This window comes from Telopea speciosissima, chromosome 1, assembly GCF_018873765.1.
Source record: "Telopea speciosissima isolate NSW1024214 ecotype Mountain lineage chromosome 1, Tspe_v1, whole genome shotgun sequence".
NCBI classification, from domain to species: Eukaryota; Viridiplantae; Streptophyta; class Magnoliopsida; order Proteales; family Proteaceae; genus Telopea; species Telopea speciosissima.
In genome coordinates this window covers 6,663,476-6,686,665 of record NC_057916.1, presented here as the reverse complement: position 1 = coordinate 6,686,665, position 23,190 = coordinate 6,663,476, and the positions used below count along the sequence as shown (strand labels likewise).

The 23,190-nt window shown below is 40.8% G+C and overlaps 1 protein-coding gene and 1 pseudogene across 1 annotated transcript; both read left to right on the top strand.

The window, feature by feature from the left end:
• The first annotated feature begins 6,996 nt into the window (after positions 1-6,996).
• LOC122648611 lies at positions 6,997-12,325 on the top strand. Its single transcript, XM_043841822.1, has 4 exons — positions 6,997-7,449; positions 7,591-8,507; positions 10,673-10,744; positions 11,017-12,325. The coding sequence occupies exons 1-4, from the start codon at positions 7,000-7,002 to the stop codon at positions 12,323-12,325; spliced, it is 2,748 nt and encodes a 915-aa protein (XP_043697757.1). The 5' UTR covers positions 6,997-6,999.
• Positions 12,326-13,950: 1,625 nt separating this feature from the next.
• LOC122648608 lies at positions 13,951-22,862 on the top strand (annotated as a pseudogene).
• The last annotated feature ends 328 nt before the right edge of the window (positions 22,863-23,190 follow it).

The window sequence follows — 23,190 nt, the reverse complement described above, 5'->3', positions numbered from 1 at the left end:
TAAAAATGTCTAACAGATTTCAAACTCAAAGAAGCTAAAATGCTGCTCCAAGAAAATTTGATGTTAAAATGCCTAGGTGACCACCTCGTTATATGTTGCCTAGTCTGGTATCACCTATAATAGCCCAGCCAAGTTGCTTAGGCCTCAACTTCAAAACAAAGCCTAGACAAATTAGAAAAACGACCACTCCTTCCTTATCCATATTTCAAGAAATAGATCAGGTATCAAAACCTTTGCCAATACAACTTTCTCCTTAATCCTTTGTCATTTTCTTTTAAAGGCAAAAAAATGGGTGACCAAAGCTTCATAAATTTGTATCTCTTCTATTCTCCTTTAAAGAGCGAGTACAGTTGGACTTCCACTAGAAATTGAAAGCATAAAGTGAGTTTTGGAAGTAAGACTTTCGCTCTCAAAACTAGACATCCTTTCAACTTCTTCAAATAGGATTTATAGACTTAAAACAAGTATCTAGAACAGTGAATAACAGAATAAAGAAGGTTTTGGACAAAAGGTCCTACCTTTTTTTTCCCTAAAAAAAATGGAAACAGCAGTCATAAGGTATGGAATAGAAGCTTAGTTGACACCACTCAAATACAAAGATTCAAGGGTACATGCAAGTCCAAAAGGTAATCTACAGTCCATTACAGAAAGTATCCAATGGAAACATCTGGATTAAAAAGTGTAGGATTCATGAATCACAGAGTGGATTCTAAAGTAAACTGTAATATTCTAACAGCATTGTAGAATATTATAATATGCAAAAGCAGGGGTGAGGCTGTGTACATTCTGACCCTCCCCAGACCCCTCCGGTACTGGTGGTAGCGTCGTGCACTGGGAGCGTCTTTTTTTAACAGCATCGTAGAATTATTGTCTAAAAGGCATCAAAAGAAAAACTAAAGAATTATACTGCCTAGGAGGTGAATTCAACAAATAATGTGGCCAACCAAGAAGTCACTTTCAAGATCAATGACACGGTTAGAGCCCTTTGAGCATATAGATGTGCCTAAAACTGAACTCTCCCAATGCAACCCGATTTTGCATTATCTCTAAGTCACCAATGCGGTTAGTAACAAACCATCAACAGCAATACCATGTCCCATCTAGGGTGTCAATGGGTCGGGTGGCGGGCCTGCCTAAATTCTGACCCTGACTCTAGAGACCTTAACAAACCCTGACCCTGACCCTGGCAGGGCAATCAACCATCCGACCCTGTCAGGGTTTTCCATAACCCAACCCAACCCGACCCGACCCGACGCTGCCCTGCCAGGTAGAGGCCCAAAAAAAAAATGAAGACCGACAGGACAGTTTGTGTATGCAGACGAAAGGCTGTACGAGAAGACTTCTCATTGACGAAGAAGTAGTGAAAGGGAAAAACTTAGGAGCTGCGTTTCCATCTTGTGAGCAACCAGTGATGCAGAAACAGCGGTTCCTTCTGGTACTACCTGCAGATTAGATTAGTCAGTCACAGCGACCGTGTGGAGGTTTTGATTTGAGTACTTACTTCCCCATTGATGATGAGACACGGCGAACCCACTGCAGCCATGTCTTGCGACACGAGTTCTGCCACTTGGAAACGCCCATGTAACCCAAGCACACCGCCCCACCACAACCTCCGACCATCTCTGTGCAACCTAATGGACCCATCGACCACCAACCGTTGTACCCATCAAACTCTCCATTGTGCACCCCAACCCCCACCACCGCTGCAACCTCCGATCACCCTTAGCTCAAAGTATCGAGGAAGGAAAGACGAAACACAGAGAGAGAGAGAGGGAGAAGAATTTCACTTTCCAACAATTTCGAGCCCTAAAAGTCAAACAAAGGAAATAATCTCCTCCTTTTTCTGGATGCAAATTAGGGCCATTTCTACATTGCATTTTGATCTATACATCAATAGTGGAGCTATAACTTGTTATTACTGTATTTATGGGTTTCAGATTTGATCATTTAGCAATTTTAGAATCTGAAAAACAGAGGAGAAGGGTATAATTCAACGTCCTTATTAGTGGGATAGTAACGCTTCGAAGATTACTGTTACCCTGATAGGCTCAGGTCAGGGCCGGACCGGGCTAAACCCGGGGTCTTATCCCGAACCCGATCCGATCCTGTCAGGGTCAGTCAAAATCTCAATCTTGACCCGCCCTTCGGGCTGGCAGATCAGGGTCGGGTCCGAGTCGGACTCAGGGCGGGTTTGAGCGGGTTCGGATCAGCCGGACATTATTGACACCCCTAGTCCCATCCAAACCTCGGGAACAACTTTAATTTTAAAGCCATAAACATCAATTTAAAGGCTGGACCAAACCTTGAAATGATGACGCAGAAGTAATTCCTTGGACAGGCCCAAACCCATTGGGGAGCCCAGATGGAGACGAACTGGGTCCAAATTTTAGTAAGGTCCAGTAGGATATTAGTGGTTTATTTATTTATTTGGATTTACTATTTAAACTTATTCTGTAATCCTTTGTATTAGTTTTAGGGGAAACTTTTCCCCTAAGTTTTATTATCTTCTTTAAATACAAAGTTGTACCCAATTTTGAAAGAGAAATTTTGAGTTTGTTGATGTTACCTATGTGGTGTGTCTGCAAGGTCATGTGACCTATTCTCTCTCTCCCTCCCTCCCTCTCTTTCTTCTCTTCCCTTGCGAGATCCTCCTCTCCTTATTCTTCTATCCTTTCTTCTTCCTCCTCTTTTCCACTGGTTTCCATGTTTCTTCACTGTAGAGCGACAATATCAAATTTAAAAGAAACCCTAGCTGACCTAATAGCCCCAATTGATTTGCCCTGAGTTTTGCGGTTTTGAATAATCACCCTAGGACCATTCATACCAAAGAGATTCAGACCCAAAAGCTTCCCCTGCTGTTAGATTCGAGCCTTCGAAGAAAGCTGCAACTGTGAAGTTCACTTGGTCTTGGTTTCTGACCTTTCCAAGTTGTGTTATATAAAGAGACAGGGTTTTGTATAAAACACTAAACTTATATATGGAAATATCGGAAAGCCCATGAAGAAGAGGAATGTGAAAACAAAAAAAACCTTGTGACATTTCCATGAGAGTAACTACGGGGCCGTCATCGGCGGGAGGCTGGACCGTCACTTCCCCCAACCACCGCCTCATTCTGCTGATTCTTCCGCTCCCATATTTCTTCCCTTTGCAGATGCAGAAAAATCTCTCTCTCGCTCCCTACATAGAGTCTCGGGCACTCGCGTTGTTGTCTACCACGTTTCTATATTTCGAGGTTGATTCAAACAGGGTTTTAAGAATCGGATAACGGATCAGTGAATCGATCAATTTGGATCGGAATCAATTGTGATGGATCTCGATTTCTACCGATCCGACACGGCTGATTATCACCCCAAAAACCCTAAGGTCCCGTTTGTTTGATAGGTAAAAAAGGGTGGGAAACTTATGAGAATGGGTCGGCTCCTACATGGTGTGTGGGTTGGGTTGACGGAAAAAACAAGAAATAATGGAATATGCATTTTGTATTGAGATGGGATTTAATGCGAAAGACTGGAAATGGACATGGGGTGAGAATGAAAGAAAGGAAATAGGAAGGGGAGAGAGACAGATTCAAAAGTAACTTTTCTATGAATAGTGTCAAAGTCCTATCAATTATGAATAGGGTGGGAAAAAGAGAGGTGTTGTCTCAAGGTCCAAACAAGAATAAATGCATTTAATGAGTTTGTCTAAAAGTTTTCCACCTAGTTTGTGGTAATTTGTGGAAAATAAGAACAAGTTTCCCATCCTTTTTTCCTTTTCCATTATTCTCTGTCAAACAAATAGGCCTAAAAATTTCATGTTTCTGAATTTGAGGACTGATTCTAAGGTTCTCGAGCATCAATTTGCACTAATTCCAATCCAATCCAAATCAAGATGGCCAATGACCAATTCCATCCCCAATTCCATGTTTTAAAACCCTTGCCCGGTTGCCTTCTTGCTGCTAACTGCACTGAAAATAAAAAATTAATGATGTCAAGTTTTGGATTAGAGAGAGGCGTGGCCAGGCGGCCCAGGCCCACGCCACAATAACCAACAATCCACAATGTTTCAGATATTCTAGGAAGCCCAAACTCAGTTTGGCCTAATATTACAAGGTTTTAAAATCAGGAATGGGGATGGATCCGAACCGAATCGATCAGAATTGGTCCAAAGAACACTAGAATCAGTCATTTTAATTTGAAAAGAACACTAGAAGCAGTCATTTAATCGGTCCAAAAAAATTAGAATCAGAATGAATTGGCCGTATCATATTGACCGAAAATAGGATCAATTCCGGCTGATTCACTAATCCGATTCTCAATTCTTGAAACCATCCTAATGCTTTGGCCTTGGGATCATAAAGTAGCTCTAACTGCTGAACATAACTATACCTGTTGGGCCAACCTAAATATGGCAAGATCAGGACATAGGATGGTAAATGGTAATGTCCCTAAGAACAGAACACACTACCAATATAGATTTGGATAATTATGTTAAGGATGTTATATATAGGTGGGGAGTGGTGTCTCCGGTTAGCAAAGTGCACATCCAACGGATGGGCTAGCACAATGCGCATTGGGATGTGTGTTGACATGTGCTGGTGACACTGTCGTGCGGGAAAAAGATCCTTTTCTCGGTTAGCATCTCTATTGTTGAATTTTTGAAGGACACAAATGTTTACCACGTGGCAAATTGGATAGTACCAAAAATCTGTGGACAAATAAATCCTGAGGTGCTTTGTTCATATATCAAATTTTATCTTAAAAGGATTCGTCAAGTGTCTTACAGAAGAAAAAAATAAAATAGTCAAGAAGCAAAATTAAGCCTTGAAGTCCTAAGTTTAAAAGTGAACTCGCTAGAAAGGAATGAGTGTTGAAAATACATGGGATAGTAGATGTTTGAATTTAATATCAAATTTCACATGTTGCCCATCTATTTCATATACTAAAATTTTGCTTTTGTATAAGAAAGAAAAAAATTTAATATTTAAACCGATGGTAAATTTATATTTAGAATATGTAGAAAAGGAGAGTTAGAGACTCGGGCTTTAAGAGTCCAGAAACAGAGGAGAGAGATCAAGTTATCATCCCACAACAACAAAACAAAGCTTCTCTAGACGTATCCACAATTTGCAAAAAGAGGGTTAAAATTGCCAAGGGCCAAGGAGCTTGGGATGGAAATGGAAGAAGACCAAACAACATCTTATTAGAGCACCTTATTAGAGCACCAAACTTAAAATAGCTGAATGCTTAATTTACCAACATGTGAAATGTTACATGGAATAAACTTGTATTGACCTCCTCCATTGCTCAAACCCATAATTCATGCCCCTCACTCGATTTTTGCTGCAATAATCAAATTAAAATAGCTGAATGTTTATATAACAACACAATAAAAAGACGAATTCACATTAATCTGGTTATTTTATTATGTTTCTTTTTCCTTGGTACAATGGTTAGGCCTCATTTTAAATAATTATATTTCTTGACACATGTATCATATCTTCTATTTTTTGATAAATAAATAATTTTCTTCATGGAGTACGCTTTAATGAACTATAGAGCACATACTAGAATACTAACACAATAAACAAATAATGTACAAAAATTATACACATCAACTATACATTATTTTACTCCCCAAACCTGAAGAGCAGCTAGTTTGGATAACTAAAGTTGATCCCTCAAAGTCCTTACTTGGAATCTAAATTCCTTTCAGCCTCCCTGTCGAGTCAGGTTCGTAGGTTCCTCTCATAGGGGTTCAAAAATGACGACCTCACCCCTGCCCGAACACACTGCCCGGGTGGGATGAGGATGTCATTTCTACCCTCCCTATGAGAGGAACATACGAACCTGACCGGGCAGGGAACCTGAGAGGAGAAAAATTCCCGTACTTGAGAAAGTCCATAAAAACAATCTTTTTGCCTTATTTAATGTCCTCTAAGCTTGTTCTACCGTCCAACATCAATGTCAAAATTAGGGTCAAGATCAGGACCAAAATCATGGTTGGACTGAACTTGAGGTCTCAACCCTAATCCAATCCGATCCTAACTCAAGGCCATGAATTTCTGGCCCTAACCCGCCCTTAGTGCCATAAATCTTTAGTTCAGACTCTGTTTGGATTCAGGATAGGTTGGGATCGACAGAGCCAAACTTATAACCCTAAGTAGAGAAGGGACAAACTCCACAATCCATGGATCACACAGACTATTGTACATATTACCGATTGAGCCATCCTTCGTAAAAAAATCAGCAAAACTATTTGCTCTCTTGAAACATAAAAACACATTAAACAAAATGAAAGACAAATAAATGATATCATCTAAGATTGACTTAACCTCCATTAATATGGAACCCCCACCTTGTTGAAGCCGCCACCATAGTCGATCGGATAAGGGTAGACGAATAAAAAAGAGGGAGAAATAGGAGGAGATGGAAGAAACGGTATACCTACGACGCTTCAAATAACAAGCGTCCAAGGAGAGATTGCTGTACGATGAGCTTCAGTTAAGGAGGGGGACAGATGTCACATTATGAGTTAATGTGCGACCCTAAGATCCGGACTCCGACAAAGCAGCTCCCAACAACCCTCCCTCCCTTCCTTTCGTCAGTTTAGGTCCCAACGTGATTACTGACAAAAAAAAAATTAATACATAAATGAGAATATGTCATACGCCTATAACATGTGTCAAATAAATAATTCAATATCAAAATCTGTGGAGACCCGATCCATGTCTTATTTCAATTTGTGAAAAAGCGGTCAAATAAGAATCCACCCCATATGACTCCCACAGAATGGATTCTATCTAAACGGTTGTCAGTTGTCCTTGTCAACGTGAACCCGCCTGGTCAAGAAGCTTACCATGTTGTTTCTCAGACCACCACACACATAGACCAACCGGCCCTAACGGTTCATGATTCTCACTTGGTACTAATTACCCTAATCGATCTATATAACTGTCCTAGTAGTTATCAATGATATGCAACCAAAAAAAAAGACATCAGAAATTCTCATATCTACGGCATGGCATTATCATCTTCATCCTTAGTGTTTAAGGTTCGAAGACGTGTACCGGAGCTTATCACACCGGCTAAACCCACACCCCATGAAACCAAGTATCTCTCAGACATAGACGACCAAGAATGTCTACGTTGCCATAATCCGGGGATACAGTTCTACAGAAACGAGCCAGCGATGAGAGAGAAAGACCCAGTGAAAGTGATGAGGAAGGCAATAGCTGATGCTCTAGTGTTTTACTATCCATTTGCCGGTAGGGTTAGGGAAGTGCAAGACCGGAAGCTTGTCGTTGACTGCACCGGTCAGGGTGTCTTGTTCATTGAGGCCGACGCTGATGTGAGGCTTGAGCAGTTCGGTGATTCCCCTCTGCTACCACCCTTCCCATGCTTGGATGACCTCCTCTACGATGTCCCTGGATCGGCTGATGTCCTTGGCTGCCCTCTCATGCTCATTCAGGTCAGGTGATCCAGAACCTCATGCCATGCATGCATGCATGCATGCATGGTAATAGTATTATAGAAGATAATAAGTCAAGAAAAGTCTTCTTTATGATTTTAATTTACAAATTAGTACTTAAAATTGAGAGATTGGATGCAGGTGACCCGTCTGATGTGCGGTGGATTCATCATATCTCACCGGGTGAACCACACCATATGCGACGCAATTGGCTTCGTTCAGTTCATGTCAGCCGTGAGTGAGATGGCACGTGGCGCACAAGCTCCTTCTGTGCCACCTGTGTGGAAGAGGGAGTTCCTAAACGCAACGAACCCTCACCCATCAGGTGTGACCTTCCTGCATCGTGAGCACGATGAAGTGCCTCACGATACCACCACCGACGACATACTCCTCGACAACGACCACAACATGGTCCAACGCGATTTCTTCTTCGGCCAATCTGAGTTGGCAGCTTTGCGTAGGAAGATCCCTCCACACCTACGCACGTGTTCCACGTTTGACGTGCTGACGGCTTTCCTATGGCGATGCCGCACGATCGCTATCCAACCCAAACCGGACGACGAGATGCGTATGATTTGCTACATCAACACACGTTCCATGTTTCAACGGCCACCAGCACTGCCGGTTGGATACTATGGAAATGTGTTGGCTTCGCCGGTGGCACTGTCAACCGCAGCAAATCTGTGTCAAAACCCATTAGGGTACGCATTGGAAGTGCTGAAGAAAGCAAAAGACGAGGTAACCGAAGAGTACATGAGGTCGCTGGCAAATTTCCTGGTGATGAAGGGTCGACCCCACGTAACAACAGTGAGGAGCTATATGGTTTCCGATCTGAGACATATCGGGTTCGGAGACCTGGATTTCGGGTGGGGGAAACCGATATATGGTAGTATAGCCAAGGGAGCTGTAGAACCATATCCTGCTCTCTGCAGCTTCTACATACCGTTCAAGGACCATAAAGGTGAAGATGGAATCATGGTGCCGGTTTGCTTGCCTGAGCCGGCGATGAAGAGGTTTGTGACAGAGATTGAAAGCATGATAAAGGTATCCTCCGCTATGTAAGTCAATGGTTTAATTAGTCCTCTCAAGATATAATAAGGCACACTAAGGGCTCTTCTTCTTGAATGGGTAGAGTAGCACGTATGCATGGTTTAATATGATTAGAGTCTTTTAATATTATTATCACCCCTGGCTGTCGAAGGAATTACTTTGGTTCCATTTGGTTGTAAGGAAATAAAATAAAGTTTTTATAATCAATACCTCACATGGTGGTATGGTTTGTAATCTCGGATAGGATTAGATGGTTGTATTAAACAAATACTTTTACACGAACATCAACAGTAGAAAAAAGCACGAACAATACAAGATTGAGGCGTGCCAATACGTCACTCACCCATCTATCTTAGATCTTTATCACCTCGTTGCTCACGCCGCCTCGCCTCTAACAAGGGCTGAAATGACCTCTTCCATGCCAAACACCTTGCCTGGGTCCACCATCCCCATTAGAGGAGGAACTCATAATTTTCCTTATATCCTACCCTTCACCTTCACCATTCTTTGGCAACCAAGCCCATTTTCGGGCATGGCATCATCATCATCATCATCATCTTCTCCATTGTCCGATGATCAAATATGAACTCGAATTCAATTTGGTTTTTGTTTTGAAAATATGTTTTTATTCTTGATTCAATTTGAATTGGTTTTGGTTTCTGCATTCTATATCTTGAACCGAATCGAATAATTGAAATTAAATCGATTGGCACACTTAGATAGAGGTGTGGTCATGCCTAGACCATAATCCACAATGTCTTAAGAGCACGTTAGGTTTGCTAATTCTGTAGGTGTCAATATTGATTTTGGCCATAATTCCATAAAGAGACTTTGTAGATTCATTTTTTTGTCAGATTAACTGTTTGATTACCCTGATTCGATCTGTGACATAAATCAGAACAATTATAACATCTGATGATTCCCTTGGATGTAAAGTCATCAAAGGAGATCTTTTGTTTGTGATTCCCCCCTTGGTGTCGGACTTGGATAATGCTATGCTCACCAAGACCCCCTCCCATGAGGAGATCAAACAGGCGGTTTTTTATTTGGACCCTGATAGTGCTCCAGATCCAGATGGTTTCCCCAGGTGCTTTCTACAGGATGTGCTGGCACATTATTGGCAAAGAGGTTTGCTGGGGAGTTCAGAGCTTCTTCAGGGAAGGCATTGTCACTAAAGGAGTCAACTGCAATTTTCTTTGCCTGATACCCAAGGTTGAGAATGCTTCCAAGGTGGGGCAGTTTCGTCCTCTCTGCTTGGGTAATTTCTTCTTTAAAATCATTCCGAAAATTATGGCGAGCAAGCTGTCCACCATTTTTCACAAATTAATCTCTGCGAAGCAAGGTGCCTTTCAAAAGGGGAAAATTATTTTTGAGAATATTAATGTTGCATCAGAGTTGACTAACCTGATGGAAGTGAAATGCAGAGGGGGAGGCATTGGCTTAAAATTAGATATCCAGAAAGCTTTTGACACTCTTGAGTGGAAATTTCTTTTCGATGTGCTTCTTGCTTTTGGCTTTTCTCAGACGCGGATTAACTAGGTTCATCAAATCCTAGCCTCAACCCGGATCTCTGTCATGCTGAATGGTGGCCCTATGGGTTTTTTCGGAATGGAAAGAAGCTTGCGGCAAGGGGACCCTCTGTCCCCTCTCCTCTTTATTCTCTCAGAAGAAGTTCTCTATAGAGGTCTGAGCAACTTGGGCACTGGATTAAACCCCTTACTGGGCCTCGACAGGTGACTACTCCAACCCATCTACTTTATGCTGACGACCTCTTTATCTTCATGAAGGCAGAAATTCGCGACATTAGGCGCATCAAGCATTTCCTGGAGGTGTATGGGAATTACTCGGGGCAGTCTATTAACCCTGCCAAGAGCAAAATCTTTCTGGGTCAAGTTACGGCAGCGAGAAAAAATAGAATCTCCTCGATATTACATATCCCAGTTTGCTCCTTCCCTACTAAATACCTTGGTGTGGCGCTAGTGAAGGGCAGAATTAAGAAAGAGATCATCCAGCCTCTTGTGGATAACTTCAAGCATCGTCTTGCTTTTTGGAGGGGCTGATTGCTTTCTATGGCAGGCCGTATCGAGCTGGTTCGCTCTGTGATGGGTAGTATTCCCATTCATAACTTCTTGATCTATCTCTGGCCAACAGGTACTATTGAGATCATGGAAAGGTGGATCCGTAATTTTATATGGGCTGGAGAAGCTGCCACGTCCAAAGCCATCACAGTTAAATGGGATCGACTGTGTAAACCCAAAAAAGAGGGCGGTCTTGGCATCCGTCGATTGTGCGACCTCAATTTAGCGCTTATTGCCAAGCTTGCTTGGACAATCAAAACAGATAAGACTACATTTTCTTCCTTCCTGAGAGGTAGATTTGTGAAAACAAACGGTGCCTTGAAACCAGCTACTGGAACTTCTTCAATTCTTCCTGGCCTTAGAAAAGTTTGGAGCTTCGTTCAATCGACGGAGAGATGGGAGTTGGTAACGGGAACTCCATTAATTTCTGGTATGACAGGTGGCTAGGCAATGAAAGTGTGGAAGAGCTTCTCCTTCCCAAATGCATTCCAAAAACCTTGAAATCCTCGGTTGCTGACTTTTTAGAAGAAGAAAGGACACTGCCAACAGTCCAAGATCTTGAGCTTCAAGGGGTGCTCGATCAAGCTTCTAGTAGTGGGATCACTTGCTCTAATAGAGAGGATAAGAAATTCTGGGCGCATACTCTCTCAGGTAACTTCACTGTTAAATCGGCTTGGGAAGCTTTGAGATCGAAGGCTGCAACGCCTGGTTGGGTTGCGACTATCTGGAATCGCGATCTCCACCCGCGAACCTCGGTCTTTGGCTGGAGACTTGCTCTAGATGCGCTTCCCACTGATCATAATGTGAGACGCAAAGCCATTCCTCTACCATCGCGGTGCGAGCTCTGTCATGCTGCTACTAAATCTAGCCAACATTTGTTTTTGGATTGTTCTTTCTCCAACCAGGTGTGGAGGGAGATCCTTGGTGTTTTCAACCAGCCTTGGAACGGTTTCCCTTCTATTGAAAGATTGTTCTCGTGGTGGCGCAGGAAAGCCAGATTAGTGCCTTTGTCGAACGCTTGGAATTCCCTGCCAATCATTTGCTGCCACCAAATTTGGTGGGAACGAAACAAACGAAGGTATGAAGGTCTATGTAGAACTCCAAAGCAAATTTCTAAAGCTTGTTTCCAAGAGATGGCAGATTATTCTAGAGGAAGAGGAGAACCTATTCGCACAGCCCATGAACTTGCCATGGCTAGAGCTCTGAAGATTTGTATTGCTAAACCCACTGCTAGAAACACAGTTGAAGTAAGATGGCGACACCCTCCTTTGGGGTGGTGGAAGTTGAATATAGATGGGTCTTCTCTGGGAAACCCAGGGTCCTTGGGTGCAGGAGGCATTCTGTGTGATCATAAGAGAGCTGTTCTAATGTGTTTCGCTGAATACCAGGGAGTTGGAACCAATTTCAAAGCTGAAATGGGAGCTTTCTTCTCAGGTATAAGACGGGCTTGTGATCTCAAAGCTGATAAGCTGTGGATTGAATGTGACTCGGAGGCTACTGTCAAGTCCATTCTATCAAGAAAGTTCCCTTGGTTTCACATGCAGGATTGGTGGTCCGTGAGCACTTTGCTTGACACCATTCAATGGCGTATTGCCCACTGTTTTAGAGAATCCAACTCTGCTGCAGATTCTCTAGCCAATTTTGTAGCCAAGAGGAAAGCATCTACTGTTTGGAATGCCCCCCCTAGCTTCATTTTGCATAAAGTTAGTTGGGAAGCGCTTGAGCACCCCTACTATAGATTTAATTAACTTGTAAGTCTGCCAGGCGCAATGCTTGGCTCTCTTTAAGCCCCCCTAGTCTTTCCTTGTATCATTACTTTTCAATATATCCTTAGCTGATCTTTGGCTAAAAAAAAGTCATCAAAGGATTAGAATAATTATACAAGCAGACAAATTAGATTAGAATGAAAATCTTGGCTGGATCCACTACGCATCATCTACCAATTAAATAGGCAATCATAAGAATACTAAGATAGGTGAAATAGGCAAAACTATAGTAGATATGGTGGCAAGGCAGTGGCCAGGCGCCTTCTCACCTTGGTGCCTAGGCGGTCAAATCGTGTTCTATAAAGAAAGAGGTTTTTGTATAAAACACTAAATATATGTTCTATTAGTTTTAATTTTACAAGGGATTTAATTATGTGTAGAATAATGAGACTTTTTTCTTTTATTCGTAATTAGTGTTAGTGAGGGTAAGTTGATCATTCTACCTATTAAGGGTAGAATGGTCAAAAAACTTCAGTCATTTACACATAACGTTCCAGATTAACGAACTGGACCCAAATACTACAATATTTTAAAAGTAAAAGGAGTTTCCAATTAGAAAAGTTATAGAGGGACATTTGGACAAATAGACATTTTCAGGGGGCATTTGTCTCAAAAGCCCCTTTTTTTTTTTTTATAGATGTAAATCTTCATTGTCACGTTCGGTGGCTAATTAATATATTTTTTTTATCCAAAAAAAAAAAATGCCACTTGCGATCCAGCTTAATAAAAAAAAGATTCACAAATCTTATCTAATTCCTTTGCTCCCATGTGATTACGTCTCAATATATTTTATTGTTATTATTATTGTTTTGGGTATAAGGTTATAATCGTATTCATATATGTGTTTTGATATGAAACAAAAAATCAAATTCTGTAGAGACCCATCAATGTCCGATTTCAAGTTGTGAAACCTTAATAGTTGCAGCGGTTAAGGGTGTCAGTCAGTCAAGTTTTGAGCTATTGGTTCAGTTTCTTAATCGTTCCACTCTTATTGAATCAGGATTAGAATAGAACTAATAAGCTAATCGAGTTTAAACCTAGGATCTATGACCATTAATTAATGGGTGGACCAGTTTTGATTCCAAATTAGTTTCAAATAGTTCAAAATTTTTTTTTAAAAATTTCTAAAACATGATACATATATTCAATTATATTATAATAAGACACTAATTTTGTTTAACATGTCCGGTTCAATTCCTTACTATCACATATTGAACCGATCCAAAACCTCAAGAGACATAAAGAATCAAAAAACACATGTCATTGACACGGCCTTTCAGATTAAAAATGCTAATAAATTCCCTCAAAGGAAAGTTTTAAACAAAACTACCAAGACAAAAGGATATTTTTTTCATTCGGAAATTCCCTAGTGGAGTAGTTAAAAGTCATAAAACACCCCCCCCCCCCCACCAACTCTTTCGTCAGTACTCAGGTCTCCCATGTGACTACTGTCTTAATATACATTATCTTAATGACAATTACTAGGTAACGGCCCAATCGATCACAATGATAGAATACAAAATCTTTGTAGGCCACATCCATATCCGATTTAAAGTTGTGAAATCGTTCGACCAACCTGCTGGCCCATCATTATCCGGCCAATTCCTTCCTTCTCTATCAATACCTTCTCCATTCATTCTCTTGGCAACCAAACCCATTTTCCGGCATGGCATTATCATCTTCATCCTTAGTGTTTAAGGTTCGAAGGCAGGAACCGGAGCTGATCACACCCGCTAAACCCACACCCAATGAAACCAAGTATCTCTCAGACATAGACGACCAAGACGGTCTACGTTGCCAAGCTCCGGTGTTACAATTCTACAGAAACGAGCCAGCGATGAGAGATAAAGACCCAGTGAAGGTCATAAGGAAGGCAATAGCTGATGCTCTAGTGTTTTACTATCCACTTGCCGGTAGGGTTAGGGAAGTGCAAGACCGGAAGCTGGTGGTGGATTGCACCGGTGAGGGTGTCATGTTCATTGAGGCCGACGCGGATGTGAGGCTTGAGCAGTTTGGTGATTCTCTGCTACCACCCTTCCCATGCGTGGATGACCTCCTCTACGATGTCCCTGGATCGGATGATATCCTTGGCTGCCCTCTCTTGCTCGTTCAGGTGAGGTGATCCACAATGGTAATAGTAATTATAGGAGATAATAAGTCAAGAAAAATTACTTTTTAAGATTTTAATTTACATTTAGTTGTTAAAAAGTAAAATTGATTTGTTAGTTTTAATGAAGTTTTAAAACAAATTAAGTTTCATTAACATTTGCCTCTTTATTTACTTATAATTTTAGTTCTTTTAGAAGCACTTATGTCTCTTCATGTTAGTTCTTAAGTTGCTACGTGGATCCGACTCCTCTACTTCTGCTTGTCTGGTACTGCCGTGCGTTCCCACACACAAGTGCGGTGGAAAGTACTGCCTTACCCCTGCTCGCGCAAGGCACTCGAACAGGGGTAAAGCGGTACATTCCGCCTTGCTTGTGTATGGGGCGCACGCGGCAGTAGGGGCAGGCGGAAGTAGAGGAGTCGAATTGGTTGCTACGTAGCCTCCCCTTGAAGTTTTTTGAGAAAAAAAAAACTCTATTCTGTTATTGGATTATTAAATCCATCCTCTTAATTCTCATCTTAAATTCTCTTCTTCAAAACTTCTCCTTATTCCTCCTTCTCAATATCTATGCCTACCAATATAAATAGGGTGATTGGCTTATCCTTTTCAAGTATCTGTTGAATTGATCAAGACTCTCTTGGGATTAATCAAGTCCCACTTAAAGATGAATCCCCTTGAGTTATCCATATGCATGTGTTCATGAATCCCCTTGTACTTCAATGCTTTGAGTTTTAAAAGTGATATTATTGTGTGTGTGTGTGTGTTTTATTAGTTTGAGCACAATCTTGTAGTATTCGAAGAAGTCTAGTAGTCAAGTGCACGATTACTAGGGGTGCCAATGGGCTATTTTATCTTGGAGGCTAATTCACAATATTTCCGATTGCACCATAGGAACGTTTACGATTTTAAGGACAATGTCAAGTAACACAACTATAAGCCTGCCAATTTTCTAACATAATTTTTGTTGTTACAAGTAGTTGTTAGAAAACTTTTACCGTAAAAATCATTTCCTACTGATTTATGTTTCATCTCTCAATATTCTGACATGTATAATGTCCTACATGATTGAATGCAGGTGACCTGTCTCATGTGTGGTGGATTCATCTTCGCTCACCGGATAAACCACACACATAGGCTCTGTTCAGATCATGGAAGCCGTGTGTGAGATGGCACGTGGTGCACAAGCTCCTTCTGTGCCACCCGTGTGGAAGAGGGAGCTCCTAAACGCAAGGAACCCTCACCCATCAGGTGTGACCTTCTTGCATCGTGAGCACGATGTAGTGCCTCACGATACTACCACCAAGGAGGACATACTGCTCCACGGCGACCACAACATGACCCAACGCTCTTTCTTCTTCGGCAAATCTGAGTTGGACGCTTTGCGCAGGCATCTCCCTCCGCACCTACGCTCGTCTTCCATATTTGACATGTTGACGGCATTCCTATGGCGATGCCGCACAATCGCTATCCAACCCAAACCGGACGAGGAGATGCGTATGATTTGCTACGTCAACACACGTTCCATGTTCCAACGACCACCACTGCCGGTTGGATACTATGGGAATGCGTTGGCTTCGCCGGCTGCAGTGTCAACCGCAGCAAAACTGTGTCAAAATCCATTAAGGTACGCATTGGAAGTGTTGAAGAAAGCAAAAGCCGAGGTAACCGAAGAGTACATGAGATCCCTTGCAAATTTCCTGGTGATCAAGGGGCGACCCCACTTAACAACGGTGAGGAGCTTTATGGTTTCGGATCTAAGACATATCGTGTTTGGAGACTTGGATTTTGGGTGGGGGAAACCGGTATATAGTGGTGCAGCCAAGGGAGCTGTAGAACCATATCCTCCGCTCGTTAGCTTCTACATACCGTTCAAGAACCATAAAGGGGAAGATGGGATTGTAGTTCCGGTTTGCTTGCCTGAGCCGGCGATGGAGAGGTTTGTGACAGAGATTGAAAGCATGATCAAGATACCCTCCGCTATGTAAACTAATGGTTTAGGCCTCTCAAGATAATAAGGCACATTGAGGGCTCTTCCTCTTTAATGGGTCTAGCACATATGGCACTTTTGTTGTTCTTATGCTATTCTCGGTTTCTTTGAGCCTGTTTGGTAGCATTTGTATTTTTTTTTTTGACTTTTGCCCCTCCCAAAACGTTTTTGGTTGCATTTGGTATCATTTATGGAGTCTATTTCTGTTTAAAAATTATTAGAAAAAAAAAACCTAAAAATAAATTGTAAGATGTTTTATGGTTTTTTGTTGAAAACCATTTTACGCTATGTTTAAAACACATGCTCATAAATCATAAGTTAAGACCTAAAATTGAGGGGTAAAATAGTCATTTGCTCTTATAATTAAAAATGCAAGCATGTTCTTCTTCCTCCTCCTGTGACACCGCCCACCCCACCGCCGTGTCCCTGCAGCACCATTTGACTTCTCTTTCTCTCTCCATGGACTCCATCCGAAGGAATGGAAACCCTAACATCAGCCAGATCAGCTTCCTTCTTCAAAGACAACAAAACTTTTTGAACCCCATCATCAAGAACCATGTGGGTCTGCTCTTCCATTGATCTTCAAGTATATGCTGGTCGGCACTGCTGTTCCTCCTGAAATTCTTTATCCCATCAAGAAAATCCTTCTCGGTAGTATTGTTTGTTCAAAATTGGGTTTTCATTTCTTTATTTAATCCTCTGATCTGTAACTTCCTTGATGTCTGATGGTGATGGTGTTGTCAAAGATATGATATGATTTTCTCTTTTCTTTCTTTCTTACCGTAGTCATACGGTTTGTTCGTGTTATACTTTCATTCTAATGTTGTGGTTTCTGGATTAGAGCACTAAAGCTACAGAAAAATTGAGACTTTCCCTCTGTTATACTTCCATTCTAATGGGTTCCCTTTTGCCCTTTGTAGCTCATCACCTTCCAATGATCTTCTGTTACGTGTTGTGCGTATGTTATTCTATGTAGCAATGTGTCAGTATGGTGTTAGTTATTAATGTAGTAGTTATTTTATGTTGTATGAGGGAAGATAGTTAGTAATTATCATCATGGGTAGTTAAGTCTTAGTGGAAGGAATTGTACCTAGGATCGAGTAGGAGAGGTAGAGTTCAGTTCCTCTGCACGTACCAATAGGTGAACGTACATGTGAGAGCCAATCACATTTTAATTTTGTTTTCATAAAAACTCCTCCTGCCCTTACAAATGGCAAAAATAGGACAGGTGGTTAGCTCTCACATGTACATTCACCTGTTGGTACATGCAGATGATCCATTCTCAGAGAGATAACCGAGAATAGAAGTTGTAATTGAATAGGAGATGTGGAGATCGATATGTGGGTGGGCTGCCACCTCATATGTAGCTATTTAATTGACAACAATGGAAGGAATGAATGAAGTATGATAAAAAGTTCCAACAAGCTCAACCACTCATATATGCACATTATTGAGGATTGTCGGTTTCTTATCTCAGCTTTTGAATCAGTTACACATACTTATCGCCAAGGCAATACAGTAGGTGATTGCCTGGCTTCCAATGCCTGTCTTCATCGGCCTTCGTCGTTTTGGGATCATACTCTACCTTTTGGTTCTAATTCTCTCTTTGTTTTTTTCTTTTATAGATGTAAATCTTCCTTGCCACGTTCAGTGGCTTCTTAATATTTTTTTACCAAAAAAACAAAAAACATGCCACTTGCGATCCAGATTAACAAAAAAAAATTTGCAAATCTTATCTAATTCCTTTGCTCCCCACCAAACAGCCCCCACCCATTCGTCAACTCACCCCTCCCACAGTCCCACGTGACTATGTCTCAATATATTTTATTATTTTTATTATTATTATTTTGGGTATAAGGTTATAATCGTCTTCATATATGTGTTTTGACTTTTGATATGAAACAGAAAAATAAAATTCTGTGGAGACCAATCAATATCCGATTCCAAGTTGTGGAACCTTACTCGACTCGTTGCAGTGGTTAAGGGTATCAGTTGGTCAAGTTCTGAGCTATTGGTTCGGTTTCTTAACCATTCCATTCTTATGGGATCAAGATTAGAATCGAACTAATAAATTAATCGATTTCAAACTTGGGATCTATGACCATTAATTAATGGATGGACTAGTTTTGATTCCAAATTATAGTTCAAATTTTTTTTTTAAAAAACCCTAAGCAGACATGATTACATATATTCAAGAATATTTTGATAAGACATTAATTTCAATCACATGAGATGTAGCCTACTATCAAAAAATTGTTTTTTGTAATCTCAAATCCTAGAATTAGTCCATAGCTATCGAGTAAGTTGGTTTCGGTTATTTGTGGGCCAGATCCAATCCGGTTTTGTGGTTGGTTGGTGCCAATTGATATCCTTAGCAGTGGACAAGAAACTTGCTTCTTCTTCAATCAGACCACTACACACATAGACCAACCGGTCCTAAAGGTTCATGACTCTCGATCACTTGGTGTACAAATAAATGTGTTAATTAGCAATGAAACAAGGAGCTTCTCCCACTAAAGCTGTTTGGTTGTGGAACCTAGTTCTTCTTTTGACAAGTCACAAAAGTCCATTGCAAGAATTCCACACTCTCTCTCTCTCTCTCGATCGATCGATCGATGATAATATTTTAAGTTTACTTAACCTCATAACCCTTCCAGACTAGATTAGGGGATTGATAATGCCAATAAATTCCCTCATTGGGAGATTCCCTAGTGGAGTGGTAGTAGATAAAAGTCTTAAAACAAAACCCACCCACTCTTAATTTCGTCAGTACTCAAGTGTCCCTCCCATGTGAACTACTACTATCTCAATATGGACCTTTATCCGCTGCCGATTATCCTAATGACACTTATTATATATGTAAGGACGGGATCTTTATCCTCTCAATTTGCCAGTCCATACTTGACGTCAGGTGCATTTAACAGAGGGGGTAAAAATGATTATCTTACCCTCTACCAGAACATATTACCCGAGGTGGGGTTCACGTGGGATCACCTTCTTCTATTAGATGTACTTGATTTCAAGTGCGGAAAGGCAAATTGAGAGGATAAAAATTCGTTCAGGCCCGATCAATTACAATGATAGAATAGATCATCCGTTTATAACATCAATAATTCAATCTCAAAATCTTTGTAGGCCACATCCATATCTAATTCGAAAAAGAAAAAGAAATTAATTCTCATATTATCCCATTAATTACTTCCTTCTATATCAATATCTTCTCCATTCATTCTCTTGGCAACCAAACCCATTTTCCGGCATCGCATTATCATCTTCATCGATCCTTAGTGTTTAAGGTTCGAAGGCATGAACCGGAGCTGATCACACCGGCTAAACCCACACCCAATGAAACCAAGTATCTCTCAGACATAGACGACCAAGATGGTCAACGTTGCCAAGCTCCGGTGTTACAATTCTACAGAAACGAGCCAGCGATGAGAAACAAAGAGCCAGTGAAGGTCATAAAGAAGGCAATAGCTGAAGCTCTAGTGTTTTACTATCCACTTGCCGGTAGGGTTAGGGAAGTGCAAGACCGGAAGCTGATGGTGGACTGCACCGGTGAGGGTGTTTTGTTCATTGAGGCCGACGCGGATGTGAGGCTTGAGCAGTTTGGTGATTCTCTGCTACCACCCTTCCCATGCTTGGATGACCTCCTCTACGATGTCCCTGGATCGGCTGATATCCTTGGCTGTCCTCTCTTGCTCGTTCAGGTGAGGTGATCCAGAACCTCATGCATGACATGAATGGTAATTAATAGTATTATAATAGGAGATATCCTATATAATAAGTCAAGAAAATTATTTTTTAAGATTTTAATTTACTAATTAGTAGTTAAAATTGATTTGTTAGTATTAAATGAAGTTTTAAAACAAATTAAAATTTAAAATAGGTTTAAATACAAAATAGGTTTCATTAATATTTGCCTCTTTGTTTATTTATAATTTCAATTCCTTAAGGAGACATTTATGTCTATTCATGTTAGTTCTTAAGTTGTTACATAGCCTTCTCTTGAAGTTTGTTGAGAAAAGAAAAATTCTATTCTGTTATTGGATTATTAAATCCATCCTTTTAATTCCTCATCTTTCTCAATGCATATTCTTACAAATATAAATAAGAAGGAATGGCTTATCCATTTTAAGGATAATTAACGAAATCAAGTCTCTCTTGGATTAATCAAGTCTCTTTTGAGATTAATCAAGATTTTTGGATTAATATATCAAGCCTCTCTTGAGATTAATCAGGTCTTTTAGATTAATCTAGACTCTCTTGGGATTAATCAAGTCCTACTTAAGATGAATCCCCCTTGTGTTATCCATATGCATGTGTTGCATGAATCCCCTTTGTTCTTCAATATTTTGAGTTTCGAAATTGATATTATTGTGTGTTTTTTCTTTTGTTTTTAGGAAAATTTGACGGACACCCCCTAAAAGTATCCAATATCTCAGAAACTTACCATACTTGGTCTAAATGGCACAGCACCCCAAACGTTAAGCACAGTTAGTACCCAAAAATGAAATATCCATTTTACCCCTTAGTCATTTAAATAAAAGGATTAAACTGTCATTTCATCTTCTTTTCTAAATATCCATTTTACCCTTTAGTTATTTAAATAAAAAGACAAAACTGTCATTTATCTTCTTCCCTCTATGACTCCGGCTCGGGCGACCATCACCTGCTCCGGCGACCATTACCAGCGGCTAGGCAAGGAGAAAAGAGTCTGAAACAAGGATGGATTTCCCAGAGAAGAGGGGAAGAGAGAAAGAGATGACAGCAGGGAAGTAGAATAAGAAGTTACCTTGTGGATTAAGCCATCGTCAATGATGGAGCTACTCAGCTTCTTGAACAGTTCGTACAGTGCTTGTACTTCGTTAATTGTAACTTCAAAGGCAAACCCCCGCCATGGAGAGCGAAAGAGAGAAGTTTTAGTTCAATAAATAAAGGAAAACTCGAGAAGACAACAATCGAATTCGAAGTCTGTATAGGGCTGAGTAAAGAAGGAAACAAGGAATCCAACCCACATGGAGTATCACCACTGGCGAGTCCAGCAATGTCAGGGGTTCGAAAGCGAGATCTTCTCTGAGGCCGGCAGTCGAAGCAACTACTTACGGCGAATACCACAACTTCGATTAAGGTGATAAAAGGTATGACCACTACGCACAGTCTCTCGCCTATTCTCAGATTACTTGAACTCTTCCATTCCTTGTTTTTTTTTTTTTTTTGTCAAACCCCCAATAATAAGAACAGCAAGAGAAGCAAATCAGTCAAAGAGGATCCAAAATCTCAGAATTAGAAAGAACAAAATAAACACCAAATATAGGATTGGAAGAATGAATTGAAGTAATTCAATACCAAGTTGCTTCTTCTTCTTCTGCTTCTGCAGTTGTTCTTGCCAGATTCCATTCTCTTTCTCTCTCTCTCTCCAGGTCCTTCTTTCCATCTTAAGTTTTGGAGTAATTGGACGAGTGGATCGATTCCCTTTATATATGGGTGATTGCGAAAACAATCGCTCTCTCTCTCTCTCTGGTCCATCTTTTCATCATAAGGTTTTGGACAATTCCAGGTTGAAAGTGTTCTAGGTTGTTTTTATTACCTGAAAGTGAATGATAAATTGGAAGGTTCCGAAAGCAGAAGGGGAGCAAGAGAAGGAGGGCTGGAGGTGGTGGCGGTGGTGGTGGTGAAGAAGGAGAAGAAGGAGAAGACGAAGGGGAGAAAAAAAGGAATAAAACAAGGTATTATAGGGATTTCACTGTGGTAAGGGTAATTTTACCATTTAAAAAGAATTAACAGACACTAAACTGCATAGAAGAACAGAGTGGACTAAATTGATACAAATTCATAAAAATAGGGGGTGTCTGTGATATTTTGATCAAGTATGGTAAGTTTTTGAGATATTGGATACTTTTAGGGGATGTCCAGGAAATTTTCCCTTTTTTTTTTTTAATTTGAGCACAACCCTATAGTACTCGAAGGGGTCAAGTAGCTGAGCACACGATTATTAGGGGACACAATGGGCTATTTTATCTTGGAGGTTGATTCCCAATATACCTGATTGCACCATAGGGACATCTACAGTCTTAAAGGACAATGTTAAGTGACACAACTCAATCCACCAATTTTCTAACATAATTTTTATTATAGATTCCTGAAAGAGACCATGCAAGTAATTATTAGAAAACTTTTATTGTAATAATTATTTTCTACTTATTTATGTTTCATCTCTCAATATTCTGACATATATAGAATTTCCTACATGATTGGATGCAGGTGACCCGCTGATGTGTGGTGGATTCATCTATGCTAATCGGATAAACCACACCATAGTCGACGCAATGGGCACGGTTCAGATCATGAAAGCCGTGTGTGAGATGGCATGTGGTGCACAAGCTCCTTCTGTGCCACCCGTGTGGAAGAGAGAGAGCTCCTAAACGTAGGAAAATTATCGCCCCCGGTACTGGGGGCGCTGCTGTGGGCATCGTGCAATCGGCTTCCTTAAGTGGCCGACGACCCACCGTAGTCCAATCGGCTGCCGCATAGGTGGGCACCAAACTCGAACCAGGTCTGGTCCAGGTTCGGTTAGCATCTGGATTATAACTGATATCAATGTTCACCAATAACACAATTGTACTAATTAAATTCCCTTACTACCAACTCGAATCTAAAATTCTTTATAAGGGATGGGTTTTCAAATTTACAAAACGCAAACTTGGAAGATTGAAACTCAGCGAGGGAAAATTTGGAGCATAACTTCCGCTG